The sequence below is a fragment of the Typopeltis vanoorti genome, chromosome 15 (genome assembly GCF_054136105.1).
Source record: "Typopeltis vanoorti isolate ZY-2024b chromosome 15, IOZ_Tvanoo_1.0, whole genome shotgun sequence".
Taxonomy (NCBI): domain Eukaryota; kingdom Metazoa; phylum Arthropoda; class Arachnida; order Uropygi; family Thelyphonidae; genus Typopeltis; species Typopeltis vanoorti.
In genome coordinates this window covers 19,452,829-19,469,430 of record NC_143563.1, presented here as the reverse complement: position 1 = coordinate 19,469,430, position 16,602 = coordinate 19,452,829, and the positions used below count along the sequence as shown (strand labels likewise).

At 33.5% G+C, this 16,602-nt stretch overlaps 1 protein-coding gene across 1 annotated transcript in view; it reads right to left on the bottom strand.

Moving 5' to 3' along the window:
- The window catches only part of LOC150098439 (nucleoporin NUP188-like), a 280,537-nt gene that overhangs the window by 169,267 nt on the left and 94,668 nt on the right, over positions 1-16,602 (bottom strand). The window contains exons 11-12 of the mRNA XM_090405212.1: positions 15,270-15,335; positions 404-507 (exon numbers count right to left, since the gene is read on the bottom strand). Of these exons, the coding sequence (XP_090261338.1) occupies positions 404-507; positions 15,270-15,335 (170 nt within the window). The remainder of the gene's footprint in view (positions 1-403; positions 508-15,269; positions 15,336-16,602) is intronic.

Below are 16,602 nucleotides of genomic sequence, written 5' to 3'. Positions count from 1 at the left end.
TAGATTATATTACATAATTTGGCACATTACACATCACATTACAGAAATTAGTAATGTAATGAAACAAATAAATAATTATAAAGTACTTTGCATAGTTTACAGTGACTTCCAGTATAATAAATTATGAAGTACTGTAAAATTAATAGAAGTTCTACTATAAGCTTTAGTTAATAGAAAATTAAAATTGTAACCAGTTATAGAAAAACAAAATTTAACTTATATATAATTTTTATTGCTGAATTTAGGATTAGATATATTAGTTTTAATCCTTCATATAAACAATTTTCTGCAATTAAAGAAAAGGCAATTAAGGAGCTTTAATGCCTTATTTCAATAAACCTCACATTTCCAAGTCAATCATTTAAATAAATCTATGTAACATTATAATCTGCAAAGAACTTACTTTTTCTTTAATGCTTCTACAGCTAACAGCTGGTGGCCAGCCCACAGACCATGGATAAATTCAACAGCAGCACAGTGAAGTTCAGTTGGACAATAATATTTATTCTGAAATATTTATTCTGAATGTCAATACATTACTTATGAAGAAACTTTTAACAATAAATGACCACTTCTATAACAAAAAAAAAAAAAAAAAAGTAGTCAACAAGTCAATTTTTTCTTCATTATTGTTCATATCCCATAAATTCATATATTATTATAAAAATTATTTTATTTATTTATTACATGAAAATTATTTATATATGTTAACACGTTCATTGCCAAGCTGAAAATTGGAATTTCGTGTAGTGGTCAAATTTTTTTAATTTTTTTATTTAGTTTTTATTGTGCTCAAAATAAGTTAATATATTATTTATATGCTTTTATTATTATGTACATAGGATTTATGTACTCTAAATATCTATTACGCGATATCGCATGATATGTAATTTGGTCAAATAAGTTATATATTTTACAAATAAAAAATATTTAAATATAATAATTATAACTTTAATTATCAGTCTTTTATAATCACGTAGAATTTTTAAAAATAACGTACAAATAGAAAAAAATAATTATCAAAAATCGACATTTATAGGGAACTTACTAAAAAAAAAAAAAAAAAAAAAAAAAAAAAAAAAAAAACAATACTCAAAATAAATAAAATCCAAACCGCTATACTATTCCGCCTAGAAACTTGATAGTGATGTCCACGCGATAACGCGTGATCCGCCGCCCGGTGAGAGCTTGCATCACGTGATATCACGTGATTGGCAATGAACGTGTTAAGGTCAAAGCTCAAAATCCTCCAGTACATGCAATGGCTGGACTCTTCACACATTCACCAAACTGATAGGCCAAAGTCTGGCACGCATGCTATAATTTTGTTTCACTGGCCAGTTCAGGATTTGGCAAATCATGCTTGGCCAAACTCTGAAATCAATAGTTTTCAGGCACATGTACCCATGGCCGACCCTGCAGCAGAAAACAAAAGCTACAGAAGGAAACTTATAAAGCACTCTCTGTAAAAACAGAAACATAATCATAAAAGAACACACTGCTTGCAAATCTGATGTCAAGTAGCCACCAGGTAATGTGGGAGAAAATGTTCACATTTGCATACCTGATTTCAACAGAGTCCATAGTGATCCATGAAGTGTGGCTGCAGTTATTAGAGTCAAAAATGGTTTTGACAAGATGGGGATTCTTTTGTAGTGAACAAAAGAATTTTGTTCACTACAAAAGAATCCCCATCTTGTCAAAACCATTTTTGACTCTAATAACTGCAGCCACACTTCATGGATCACTATGGACTCTGTTGAAATCAGGTATGCAAATGTGAACATTTTCTCCCACATTACCTGGTGGCTACTTGACATCAGATTTGCAAGCAGTGTGTTCTTTTATGATTATGTTTCTGTTTTTACAGAGAGTGCTTTATAAGTTTCCTTCTGTAGCTTTTGTTTTCTGCTGCAGGGTCGGCCATGGGTACATGTGCCTGAAAACTATTGATTTCAGAGTTTGGCCAAGCATGATTTGCCAAATCCTGAACTGGCCAGTGAAACAAAATTATAGCATGCGTGCCAGACTTTTGTAGTGAACAAAAGAATTTTGTTCACTACAAAAGAATTTTCTCTCCGTAGTGAGAAGTTTCTAAAGCAGGAGTCAGTGTATGGAGAAGAAAGATCACTTAAAAGCATTGCATCCAGTCACTCAGTTAGTGGTGGACAAGGTTACACTTGGTGCAACTGCACTCAAAAGTGCTCAACAAGCATAAGTAGGTAAGTTATCATTTTTAAATGTTGAAAGAAACTGATGAGAAGTACAGGTAAAGTATACTATTAAAAATGTTCAACAAAGTGAAGTTTCATTCGTGTTCATCAAAATTCTCATATTGTAATAAGTACAGGTATAGTTTCATAGATTTCAACAGATTTAAAACGTCCTGCAAAATAATAATTACAAATTCTGAAGATAACTTACAGAAAGCTATTTTAGATCTAAATGAGAATAGCCAAAGATTATGGTATGATAATATCAACAGAAAAATCAAAAACTATGGCCTTTAAAGGACAAGATCCAACAAGAATTAAAATAGTAATAGATAACAAGATCTTAGAACAGGTGAATTCATTAAACTACCTAGGATGTATGATCACATATGAAAATGAAAAAGATATAAATGTAAAAATTGCAAAATATTTAAAAATAACAGGTGTAATTAACTCTATATTTAAACCAAACCTAGTTCAAAAACAAACCAGACTAAAGGTATACAATAAATTAGCCCTACCGGTCTTAATGTATGGAAGCGAAATCTTGACAATAAAACAAAAAGACAAACAAAGATTAATAACAGCAGAAATGAAGTTTATGAGAAAAACTGCAAAGTATACCCTATTTGATCACAAAAGAAATGAAGAAATTATGAAAGAATTAAACCAAGAACCAGTAATAGAAAAAATTAAAAAATATAAACATAAATGGATGGAACACATTCAAAGAATGAAAACAGAAAGATTACCAAAACAAGCCATAAAGTACAAGCCATTAGAAAAAAGAAAACCAGGACATCTTCTTAAACGATTCAACAATGACTTCTAAGGCCAGAACAGGCCATGCTAGGCCTAAATCCTTGATACACATGATGATGATGATGATGATGATGATGATGATAGTTTCATAAAAAAAGAGTTCAACAAATTCATAACTTTGCAATTAAATTGTTAATATCATTAACAATTATAATAATAGTTGTTGTTTTGTTTTCAATTTTGATACTAATAAAAAAAGTTTATGCAGCCAGGAATACATAATTATCCATACTTGAAGTAGAAAAGTCATCAAATAACTGAAATATGGAAAGGCAGCTTGAGCACATGAAATTAAACCAGACATGCACAAATACGGATTCATTTCAGACAAATTATGGAGACTACAACTGTGTTAGAATTAATTACTTTAATTTCCTAACATTTCGACCTTCATATTAAGGTCAAGATATATTACATTTCAAACAGTATGCCAAAGAGACAATGATTTGATCAACTGTTATTCTACTGGCCTGACCTCTGGTGCAGAAAACACACAACTAACTACATCAAAGCTATATTCCTTTTATATCATCATCAGAGAACAAATTCATAAAGATAGTTTTATTACTATCAACAAAATTCTTCATGAGAATCCACTTAAAAATAAACTAGATTACAATAAAATTGTAATCATTCCATATATTAAAGAGATATCAGATAAAATAAACAGAATAATACAGAAATATAAGTTTAATGCAACCTTTAAACCTCCTGCAAAATTAAAGAAATTATTCAACTCATCCAAGGATCCACTTCCTCCATTGGCCCACCCTGGAGTATACCTTATTATTATTATTATTATTATTATTAAGAGAGACCTCCAGAGAGTCAGGGACTCATTAAGGGAGGTCACATACTACATGCACCAGCTATCATACTTATTCTTAAATTCATTCGCACTGCTTGCACTCACAACATCCAATGGCAATCTGTTTCAATCACGCACCACCCTATGAGAGAAAATTCTAGCCTTCACTCCCTTCTTAGCAGTATTCATTCTCAGCTTCTAAGGATGCCCTCTTGTTTTTTCAACACCTTAGATAAATTGAAACATTCCATCAACTGAAATCATGACCCTTAAAAGTTTGTAAGTCTCAATCATATCACTCCTCTTTCTCCTGTTTGCTAGTGCCTGCAATCTACAAATTCTGAATCTGTCTTCATAATCAGTATTCCATAATCCTGATATAATTTTTAACATTCTCCTTTGCATTTGCTCCAACATATCAGAATCACAATGGAAACCAGGAGACCAGACCTGTGCACAATAGTCCAAGTGAGGTCTTATCAAGGCGTTGTATAGAGGCAAAATGACATCCTTATTTTTACATGCGAAGATTCGTTTCAGCATTACAATTATCTCTTGAGTTGTATTTGCAATCTTTGCTACATGGCCACATAACTTCAACTTCCGATCTACTAACACTCCAAGATCCATAGCCTCATCAGTTTCTTCAAGCATAATCCCACCAATATAATATGACACTGGATATCTAATCACGCCAAAGTGCATGACATTGCATTTACTGACATTAAACTGACATCTATTTTCTCATACCCACAATTCCAGCCTATTCAAATCATTCTGCAAGTACTGCATATCAGCAGCATTCCTGATTACCCTACATATCTTTGCATCAGCAAATAGCTATATGTCATTGTCAAATCCTTCCTGATATCATTAATGTATAGATTGAATAACAGTGGATCAAGCACTGATCCTTATGGTACACCACTGGTTACCTTAAATCATGCAGACTCACATCCCTCATATACCAGTTTTTGATGTCTGTCAGTCAGTCATCCTCTTATCCACGCTAATATTTTATAATCCAAACTCATATTCTCCAATTTATGCAACAGTCTACCATGCTGTATTCTGTCAAAAGCCTTAGCAAAATCCAAAATTTTCATAGTGTATTCATTCCCCTTGTCTAGTTCAATGATAACATTGTTATAGAATGTGTGCAAGTTGCTAAAACATGGCCTTCCCTTAGTAAACCCATGTTGCTCATTGCAAAGTAGAGATTCACTGTCAACCCATTTCTGAATGCAAGCCCTAACCAATTTTTCCAAAATCTTCACCACCACTCATGATATGCTGATTGGTCAATAGTTGGATACATTGGTCTTTGGATATCTGAGCAATAGAATTATTATACGTTCTTTCCATTCCTCCCGAATCTTCCCTGTTTTGAAACTCATATTTGAGAACAGCCTGGTCAAAGGAATAGCCAGTTCAGCTGAACACTCTTTTAGCACAAGTGTTGATATCCCATCAGTCCCTATTGCTAACAGCTCTAATACCTAGTCCTCATACACCTGAATTTCTTCATCCAGTAAAGAGGTAGTAGTGAGCTCAATGTCATTACTAATGAGTGTCAAAATGGACACTCATTAGTTGAACAACCTCTTCTGCATCTGTAACCTTCATGCCATCTGCATTTAGAAGAGTTATTCTTTCAAATTCATTCTCTTTCATTTACTTGCAGCATATCGATAGAATTCTTGTGGGTTGTCTTTAGCATGGAGAGATAGTTTCTTTTTACATTAGACTTTGCTTTCCATACAATAGTTGTGACTATTCTAGCCTGCTGCTTATAATTTTCATAATGCACATCATCCTTATGCATATGGCATTCCTTCCATATCATTCTTTTCTTATGAATCTCTTGCTTAATAAGATTACACATCCATTTTACACCTACCCTATTTATTATTCGAACTCTCAGGACACACTCTGATATCTCATCATTTAAGTATTGTTTAAATGCTTTCCACGCACTTTTGATATTCTTCCCATCTATCAACCAATCCTTCCACTGAACTCAATATACTCCTCAGTTGGTCATAATTTCCTGCTTTGTAGTTCAGCATGTAACCTTTTCTGAATAGAACATTCATCAACTTAGTCACTATCAACCAATCCTTCCACTGAACTCAATATACTCCTCAGTTGGTCATAATTTCCTGCTTTGTAGTTCAGCATGTAACCTTTTCTGAATGGAACATTCATCAACTTAGTCACTTCCCAAGTAAGTACCGCATGATCATTGTCACCAACCAGAGGCAGAATAGTTACATCTTTAACTGGAATGCCCTCTGAAACTATAACCAAATCTAACAATCTTTGACCTCGAGTTCCTTCTGTCACATGCTGCTTGAGGAAGTTGTCCTGCAACAGCTCAATAAATGCATTTTCATTCTTCTCATGAAATTCTACTGCTACCCAATCAATATTTGGATAATTAAAGTCTCCCATTATGATTACTCTTTTTGCGTTCATCTTGTCTATCTGGTGATGCATTTCTACATCATTAGCAACTGATCCACCAGGTCTGTGACAACATCCCACTATGTAATTGATCTTGTTAGATTCCACCTCACACCAGATGGCTTCAAATTCATGCCACATAAAATACTGTTAGAAGTACTACAATCATAGGTCTCGACTCCAACTGGATTCAGGTCATCTGATATTATTAGAAACATACCCCCCCTCCTCTCCTATCCTCTCTATCCTTCCTAAAAATAGTGTACCCTTTACACTCGATACCAGCTAGTATGTCTGATTCTGATAGCCAGGTCTCACTAATGCCAATAATCTGAGGTCCTAACATAATGACTAAGACAACAAACTCTACCCCTTTGTTTCTGATACTCTTAGCAACAGATAATTAGCAAAGGATAATAATCAACCTGCATGTTCTTTTGTATACTCTTGTCTGTAGTCTGCATGACACAGATGGACAACTTGCAGATCTCTATTCTTCTCTAGTGCCTTATACATGTAGACATCTTTGCACACATTCGATGGGTCCAAACCAGATGAACACAAAGTCAAAATCATTCTCTCCTCGTAAACATTTCCATGGCAAAGCCCACTCCCATCATTAACACAGTTATATAACAAAATCACTCTTAAACTCACATTTTCACTATTCTTCCCTTTATAATTTTCCGTGACTTTCTGTGTTAGGTTTCATGCCAGTTATTAGTTTTTCTAGACTCCTCAACCCAGATGCATTCAGGTGTAGGCTGTCCCTCTTATATAAGGGGGGACCGGAAAGTAATCAATAATTTTTAATAGGTCATTTTTAGTCAATTGTTTTTTCTTAAATATCATCAACATAAATTATTAAATTTGATTTTTATTTAAATATTAGCATTACTTTTCTATATAAAAAATCTGTTTTTTTTTAATTATAGATTATTTTTTTTAATATGGCGGACTTCAAAGTTGAAGAGCACCATTTACGTCATTGTATGCTGTTTTTGTTTCACCAAGGAAAGAATGCTACCGAGGCTACCAAAATAATTTCCTCAACTTATGGAGACGTATTGAAGGTTAACAAATGTCAGTGATGGTTTAGGAGATTTGCAAAAAAAAAAATTTTGATCTCTCTGATCATCCTCGATCTGGAAGACCTCTTACTCTAGATGACGATGCTCTTAAGACTCTCGTTGAATCAGATCCAAAACAAACCATACAAGAATTAGCAGAGAAACTCAATTCATCATCATTTTTTTTTTTTTTAATATATGTATAAAATGTAAGAATATATATATATATGAATAACATGTAAGAAAGTTTTAAAGCAAATAAAAGTTGAGCACCTCTCAGATGTGAACTGTAGACTAAAATACACAAAGATTATTGAAGAAAAAAATGAGTTTGAGAACAGAAATCGAACCTTGAAGATTCAGTGACAAGCCTTAAAGAAAGCCCTGATTGATTCAGATAGAGAAGCATGTGGTGAAGTTGTCAGCAAGGATAGAAAAATTAGAACTCCATGGTGGACACAGGAAGTTAAAGAGGCAGTGAGGGAAAAGAAGAAAGCGTATCAAAAGTTCCTGGCAAATAAGTCAGCTTGTGCTCTTCGAGAATACAGAGACAAATGCAAGTGTTGGATCCTACTTCTTCTCAATCTACACTTTGGATCCGACATGATTACTATTACGATGTTCTTAACTAATTGATAAGTTGCAAGTTGATTTCTAATTCAAATATAGAGAAAATTTATATTTAAAGACTGCGCCACTCTATATCTGAATTAGTTCAAGAATTGAAGAAAAACCAACTCTCAACTACCTTTCCTTTATATGTTGTTATTATATATACTAGCCGAGTATACTAAACTCATTTAATTCACCCGCTTTGGTTCGAATATTTTATGAATGGTGCAGTAAAAGAAATTCAGGCAAAATACAACTTTTCATTAACAAAAACAAATATTTAATTTTAAAATCACAAATTTTACACTTACGATCAAATCACTAATTAAGATATTATAAACACTTCAGCCTTTCTGATAATACTGTCATACAAACTCAGACAATGGTAAATTTGTTATCTCTAATACAGTCTTCTCACAGTATCTTAAGTTCCAAATACAATAAAATCGCAGTAACACCTCCTTACAAACAAACACTTTTAAATTTACACTTCAGTTAATCTTCACAATAGTTACTGTTATCATCATCATCATCATTATCATCAAATTCCTGCCATGTACCCTCAAGGGGTGTACAGGATATGATAGTACTACATGAAAAAAATTACATCATTATTAATTTCCTATCTACAATTTTCCTCCAAATCAGTCTGTTACTTGTCAAGACTCCAACATTATCAGATCTTATATTTCTATCATCTTACTGTTAACATAAGGAAATTCTAGGATGAAACACACTCACCTCTCTGTATAGGAATATTAATGGTTGGAATGTTTTTACCGATAACCTTCTTCCTTCATCAAGTTACACACAAACACTTTTTATAACTGTAAACACTTTGAACAGTATACGGCACTCATTAAATAAATCTTCTAAGCAATAACTGAATTAATCGTCGGTCACTATACACATAAACAAACGTTCTTGCATGAAATACAACTGATCACTTATGAATTAAGGCAATACACAATAATTCCTTAACTTGAGGTTTTATATGCACAGCTGTTCATTCTTCATGCATTCATTTAATTCCTTAGGCAATATATATCTAAGCACAGCTAACGGTAAACCTCAACTTTACAGCCTCTACTATTCGCTAATAACTCTGTGCTTTGCTTCAAGGTTCTGTATGTTCTTGAAAGGTCGGCCCTGAAATTGAATCTCAACTCAAATATCACTCGTCTATTTAGTAGTCACTCAGCTGTCTTCCATAGCTATAATTGTTATTCTACAATTTATTAGCTAACCGCCTCTCGACTAGTAGACTTTATTAGCTGCTTGAGTGACTTGCCGACTCGCTATTATCACGCTGTGATTTCCGAATGCTCCGATTCCAACCTAATGCCAATCCTCTCCTTTTTCTCTCTCTCTTAATTCCTCTATAATTTCAGGCATTCATCGCTTATATATCCCTTCTTCGCGCTCTCGTGATTTCTTTCTAAAACTCTTTTCAATAAACCTTCTCCTCACGTGGTGTTCCAAAACGTGCAAGCTCTTTAACATACGTTTCCATGACAACAAAACAAAATATAATAAAATTGAGGTATTGCATAACGCTAAACTTCTACAAATAGGAATAAATAAAGAATATTTACATTTCAATTAATGCGCAATTAAATTATCAAATACAGGTTCTTATAATATTAATATAGTAATAAATAAAATAGCTTAATAATATTTAATACAGTCTTTTCATTATTAATACATATATCTTTGATTAAATAATTAGATATAAGACAAAATTAAAGTAGTTATATGAATATTAAATTGTAAAATAAGTTGTTTACATTAAATATTATTTACAAGTCTAGCCTTTGTGATGGAAGATCATGTTGGATTCTGAAGCAAATAATAATTACTCTAATCTCTATATATTCAGAATCCAACACAAGAATGCTAAACACTGTGTAAAACTCGCTAAACCAAAGTCATGGGAGGACTTTGGCAAGAATATAGAAAATAAATATCAAGAAGGTGGCAAAATATTCTGGAGGTTGTTGAAGAAACTAAGGAATGGAGGAAAGAGTGCCGTAAAAGGAGTTAGAAATGATAAAGGTGACATGAAAACGGAAGAAAAAGATATCCATGAAGTATGGAGTAATTACTTTGAAAAACTGCTAAATGAAACAAGCAGTGATCACAGCACAGTGGTAAAAAACACTGACCAGGCATGCAGTCAGGAATACATATCCATACTTGAAGTAGAAAAAGCCATCAAAGGCTTAAAATGTGGAAAGGCAGCAGGAGTAGATGATATTCGACCAGAAATGCTGAAGTATGGTGGTATAAAAGTCTTACAGTGGCTGCACTGCATAGTTCAGCAAGCCTGGACAGAGGGACGAATTCCCGATGATTGGAGTAGAGCTCTCATAGTACCCATATACAAAAAGGGAAATAAAACTGAATGTGAGAATTACAGAGGTATTTCCCTACTGAGGGTTCCTGGCAAGATCTATGCAAGTATTCTTGAGAAACAGTTGAGAAGAATTGTGGAAGAAAAGCTTGATGAAGAACAAGCTGGATTCAGGTCAAATAGAGGCTGTCAGGATCAGATCTTCACTTTACGACAAATAGTCGAGAAAGCATGGGAATATAACAAAGATCTGTATTTAAGTTTTGTCGATTTGGAAAAGGCACATGAAAAGGTGGCAAGAGAGAAGCTATTCGATACGCTACAGTTATATGGTGTCAATGGGGCATTATATCAAGCAATACTTAGTCTTCATTTGAGTTGCAAGTCAGCAGTTAGAATTGAAGGAAGTACAGGAAGATGGTTTAATGCTAAATCTGGTATGAGACAAGGATGTACATTATCCCCTCTGTTATTCATTATCTATATGGATCACATTATGAAGGAAAGTGGTATTAAACATGATATCAAAATTGGAGATGTTAATGTCAGCTCTTTGCTTTATGAAGATGATGTTATACTTCTAAATAAATCCGCTACAAGTCTGCAAGATTCTCTGACTAAATTGAATAATTGTTGTAATAGATATGGTATGAAGGTCAGCAATAAAAAGACAAAGACAATGAAAATAGGCAGAATCATTGAAAATGTCAACTGTGTTGTGAACGGGGAACCTGTGGAACAAGTAAAACATTTCAGCTACTTAGGCATTATTTTTAGTGAAGATGGTAAATTAAATATGGAAATAGACAACACAATCAACAAAGCTGGTATGGTAGGAAGTCAACTGAATAAATTCATATAGAATAAGAGAGAAATTAGTCGGAACGCTAAATTAGCTATACAAGACAGTGTTTAAACCAGTTTTAACTTATGGATCTGAGAGCTGGGTCAGTAGTAAAACACTTGACCAAAGACTAGAGACCGCAGATATAAGAGTCCTGAGAAAGATTATAGGCACGAACAGATGGCATCAATGGCAATATCATATTAAAAATGAGGATATTAGGATAGAACTTGACATTGTCAGCATCCAGGAATGTGTTAGCAGAGCTAATCTCAGGTGGTGTGGTCACTTAAACAGAATGGGTGAAGAAAGATTAGCAAAACAAGTGTTCTCTGCCAGGTTGGCAGGAAAACGTTCCAGAGGAAGAACAAAATATAGGTGGATTGATACAGTACAAAGTGCCTTAGACGATAGAAATATAAGATCTGGTAATGTTGGAGTCTTGACAAGTAACAGACTGATTTTGAGGAAAATTATAGATAGGAAGTTAGTAATGATGTAAATTTTTCATGCAGTACTATCATATCTGTACACCCCTTGAGGGTACATGGCAGGAATTTGATGAAGATGATGAATGTGCTAAAGCACAACATCTGTGAGAGACATTGTGATATTTTCTATTTTTGATATATATATATATATATATATAACAGAAATAGAATATGGACTGGGATGGAATGGAATGGAATAAAAATGAAAAAATATAAAATCTAATGGAATATACAGACACCTAAACCTCTTTTTACGCGATAAATATGCTCCTAAAAATTACATGTAAATAGAATTCACGTAAAAAGAACTACTGACTCCATAGAAAAAGTGAAGATTGGTTCCAAACCTGAAATATAAGCAAAATAATGAAAAAAATAAATAAATAAAAAACATTAAATTCATAAGGATCATAAGATTTTTATTTACATTTCATGGAGAACACACATACATATAATTAATTTTAATAATTTTAAAAAAGACATGTTCATTTCAGTTGTTTGTTTGCCAAGGATTCTATAAAAAAATTTTGTTATTCGCTATCAGTTTCTCACAATAAACGCGAAAGCTTTCGTTTTTATGAGACTGTAATATCACTAGAACTACTAGATATAGACAGACAAAAAATACTAGTTGTAGTGGTGGTGTGGAGGTGGGTGATAGATGGCATTGATGGAGATGATTCGTAGTAGAGGTTGAGACAGTTGTAGGTGTTCTCCCGCGATGAGTCTTCGGACTCCTTGGAGGCATCAGGAATAATAAAAATAATCTTCCCAGCACGTTCTTCGTTTGGATCATGTCGGGCAAAATAATTGCCCAAATTACTGGCCAGTTTCAGACCTCCTTAATTATATCAGCAGTAAAAGTACAATTATCTTGATCATTATCATTAACTTCTTCACTTTCAGGAGTCTCAGAAACAATCTCCACTATTTCGTCTTCGCTAAGAGGTTTATCAATTAACAATTCTTCGATATCTGCCGACGTAAGATCATCGAATCCTTCTCCACCAATTTCACATGCCAATCTTATTATATTGGGGAATTCTGCAGTATGATTGAAGGAAACAGGAGCATTCTCTTTAACATATGCAGGCCAAATAGCTTTCCAGCATGCATTGATAGTTTCTGGTCTCAATTCAGATAACAATAATCGAACCTGATCAATACAATCCATAATTGAAAATTTTTTCCACACATCCATAACTGACAGTGTTTCATCATCATTTAGCTTGTTCAAAACGTACTGATATGTTTGTCTGACATAATATGTTTTAAAAGTCGTAATTATACCCTGATCTAGAGGTTGTAGCAATGATGTGGTATTGGGCGGCAGAAAAAATAATTGCACATTTGGGTGTTTTATGGCAGGATGACAAGGTGCATTATCAAGAATCAAAAGCACTTTAAATTCGAGACCCTTGTCATTCAAATAGCGTCTAACCTCTGGCACAAAATGTTTGTGGAACCACTCAGTGAAAATATCAATGGTCACCCAAGCTTTTTTGTTTGCCATCCAATGAACTGGCAATTTTTGAAAATCTACGCCTTTCATTGGCCGTGGTCTTAATGATCGATTTATGAGCAGTGGTTTTAACATCCGATCTCCTAAAGCGTTGGAACAAAATAGGAGTGTTATACAATCCTTTGCTGCTTTGAACCTACCAACAGTTTTCTGCATTTTTGATATGCAAGTTCTGTTTGGCAATTTTTTCCAGAAAAGGCCGGTTTCATCCATATTCCAAAACTTGTTCACGAGTGTAACCTCCATCTTCAATTATTTTAGCAAGTTTTTGTGGAAATGCAAAACAACTGCTAAACAACTTTAGCAGTTGTTTCATCAGCAGAAACCATTTCATCTTTAATTTTTTATATTATGAAGAGCATGTCTTTTAATAAACTTAGCCAGTCAACCATTGCTTGCATGAAATTTATATTTTTTCCTCGATTGAGATGAAGTATCTGGCTGCAGCTTTTTAATCTGTTCATAAAATCTCAATGCTGACTGCTTGATGGAATTTCCGTCAACTGGCATTCTTTTTTGTACATTATCTTCTATCCACATCACTAAAGCTTTTTCTGCCTTTTCTAGAACAACATCTCTTGTGTATGATGATAATGTCGCACTCGATTTTGTACCAGAACATACCGCTTTTCTAATAGCCTCTTAATTTTTCTTTATAGATCTGACAGTTGACCTTCCCCAGTTTGAAGACGATCTAAAATTTGAATTTTTATATCCAAGGAAATGGTTTTCCTTTTTTTTTTTTTTTTTTTTTTTTGGTTAACAGCAACATCATGTGAGGGCTATATTAAAATCTTCGGCTAATGAAATGCAAGTTTGAAAATTACATATAGCTTACCATTTATTATTTCTAGGCAAAATTATTAATTTTATGATGCGAATTTTATTTTGATTTCACTTAAAAAATGCAAATGCAAAAAATGCGGTAACTGTGTTGTCTACTCAAACACCAAATTCAAACTGCTAAGAATTGCTTTTTTATGCGCAGTCAGTTATGCAATTCGGAGAATTCCCAATAAATGAAATTTGTAAGAATTTAGAATTTTCTTGAATTACGGATTTTTTCCTAACTTAGGTTGGAAAAAATTTGGTTGGGCGCGTAAAAGTGAATAAAAATCACGTAAAAAAATTATTTTTGATATCCCAATTCGCATAACTCCGAATTTGCATAAAAAAAAATTCGCATAAAAAGAGGTTGAGGTGTATATATATTAAAAAAAAAAAAAACTGGTTGCAAACCCACTAACGGGTAGCAACCCATTGTAAAACACTTTGTTATGATATCATATTGTGTATTCTTCCCAGCGAATTCTTATCATCAGTGCAGAATTCTGTTCTATTCTGCTGAATCTGCTCACACATTACTCTATTAAAATAATATGACACATTAATTCAGAGTATTACATGAAAAAAAGTAATAGTAGATGTACTGTAAAGTTCAACAATGGTTGCACACATTTATATGAATGAAAACTGTCATTCTGGATCATTAATATTTATAAATCACACTCCTGGGGGGTGGGGGGGAGAGACAGATGTTTTCCTTTCAGTAAACATCTGTCTTCATATTCTCAGACTACTACTACCTTTGAAGGCTGTCCCTGAATTTGCAAATTACCTACAACATATAAATCTTATTATTACTTCCTTTCTGATTTATGCTTACGCATAGATCCACATAAATCAAATCTAATGGTATAGATTGGTTAATCCTTATTTCCTAAGTGTCCTATGTCTGTAATATTGTGTGTGTTCTTCTGGCTAGTTTGCCTGTTTTGAGGGATGAAAAATCCCAGTTTCTAGGAGAAAGAAAAAACTTCACCTCTGTATGAGACTGGCTAACTTCTCTAACTAGTGAATTAATTTCAGCTACCTTGGCAAAGAAAAGCAGCCAAGGTCTCCTTAGCACATTTTCAAAATGCAACATCCTTTTTTTGTAGCCATAATAATTTATCTTTAGCATAAAAAATTAAAAATGCCATGAAATTATATTCTTATTTAATCCTTTATTTTTAGCAAATTATTCTTATGAACTATTAGTCAATAAATCCATATTAGTAAAACTCACCTCTTCTTTTTCTTTTAATATCTCCATCACAGACTCCAAGCAACTACTCAGCTCTAGGGAATCTGTCTGAAAATTAACAATAATCAGACACTTATGTTTATGTTAGGGAAAAAAATTAAAAAAAAAAAAAAAAAAAAAAAAAAATATATATATATATATATATATATATATATATATATATATTCAAATTTTATCTTCGTTAAATTTGTGTCTTCCCATATTGTGCATGTAGTTATAAGTAGCGAAATTATATTTGGGGAAATACCCTTTAGCATGCATGTACATCAATTGTTTATCGTATAAAGTGTTTATTGTTGAAAACTGTCTTTGTTTTCTGCTAGGAAAGTGCATTAAAAATCATGTGTGTTACTCTCAAGCTGAGCACTTTTTTTATGTATTAGAAAAGAACCTTTATTGAGGTCTTTTCAGTGGGAGCCAGACCCAGAGGTGATACCAAGGTTGAAGCAAAGCAGAAATCATATTTCCATATGCCAGTTGCCAAAAGGTGTCACACCTCATGATTAAATTACTCTGGATTAGAGAAAGATGTTGGAAGTTTTTTCCCACTTGGTTAGACTATAAATTATATATTTAAGTTTAATCCTTTATCCAAGTGTAAGCAAATAAGATTTGTGCCTGAAGTATCTTCAGGACTGGGGCAACTCATGGCAAAGGTGGACTAAGTTCTCATCACTTTCCTTAGCATCTCCCATAATGCAAAACACATCTTCTTGCAGACATGTATAATGCTATGCATTATGGGCAGGGTCACTACCTAGACCGGTTTGAACCTTTAGCAAGGTCTCTTCAGTGGGAGTGAAGGAAAGTGATGAGAGCTTGGTCCACCTTTACCACGAGTTGCCTCAGTCCTGAAGATACTTCAGGCACAAACTTTGTTTCCTTACACTTGGATAAAGGATTAAACTAAATATATAATTTATAGTCTAACCAAGTGGGGAAAAACTTCCAACATCTTTCCCTAATCCAAAGTAATTTAATAATAAGTTATGACACCTTTTGGCAACTGGCATATGGAAATATGAGTTCTGCATTGCTTCAACCTTGGTATCACCTCTGGGTCTGGCTCCCACTGAAGAGACCTCAATAAAGGTTTAAACCAGTCTGGGTAGTGATCCTTCTCATAATGCATAGCATTATACATGTCCATAAGGAGATGTGCTTTGCATTATGGGAGATACTAAGGAAAGTGATGAGAACTTAGCAACCTTTGCCACGAGTTGCCCCAGTCCTGAAGATACTTCAGGTGCAATGTTTGCTTATACTTGGATAAAGGATTAAACTAAATATATAATTTATAGTCTAACCAAGTGGG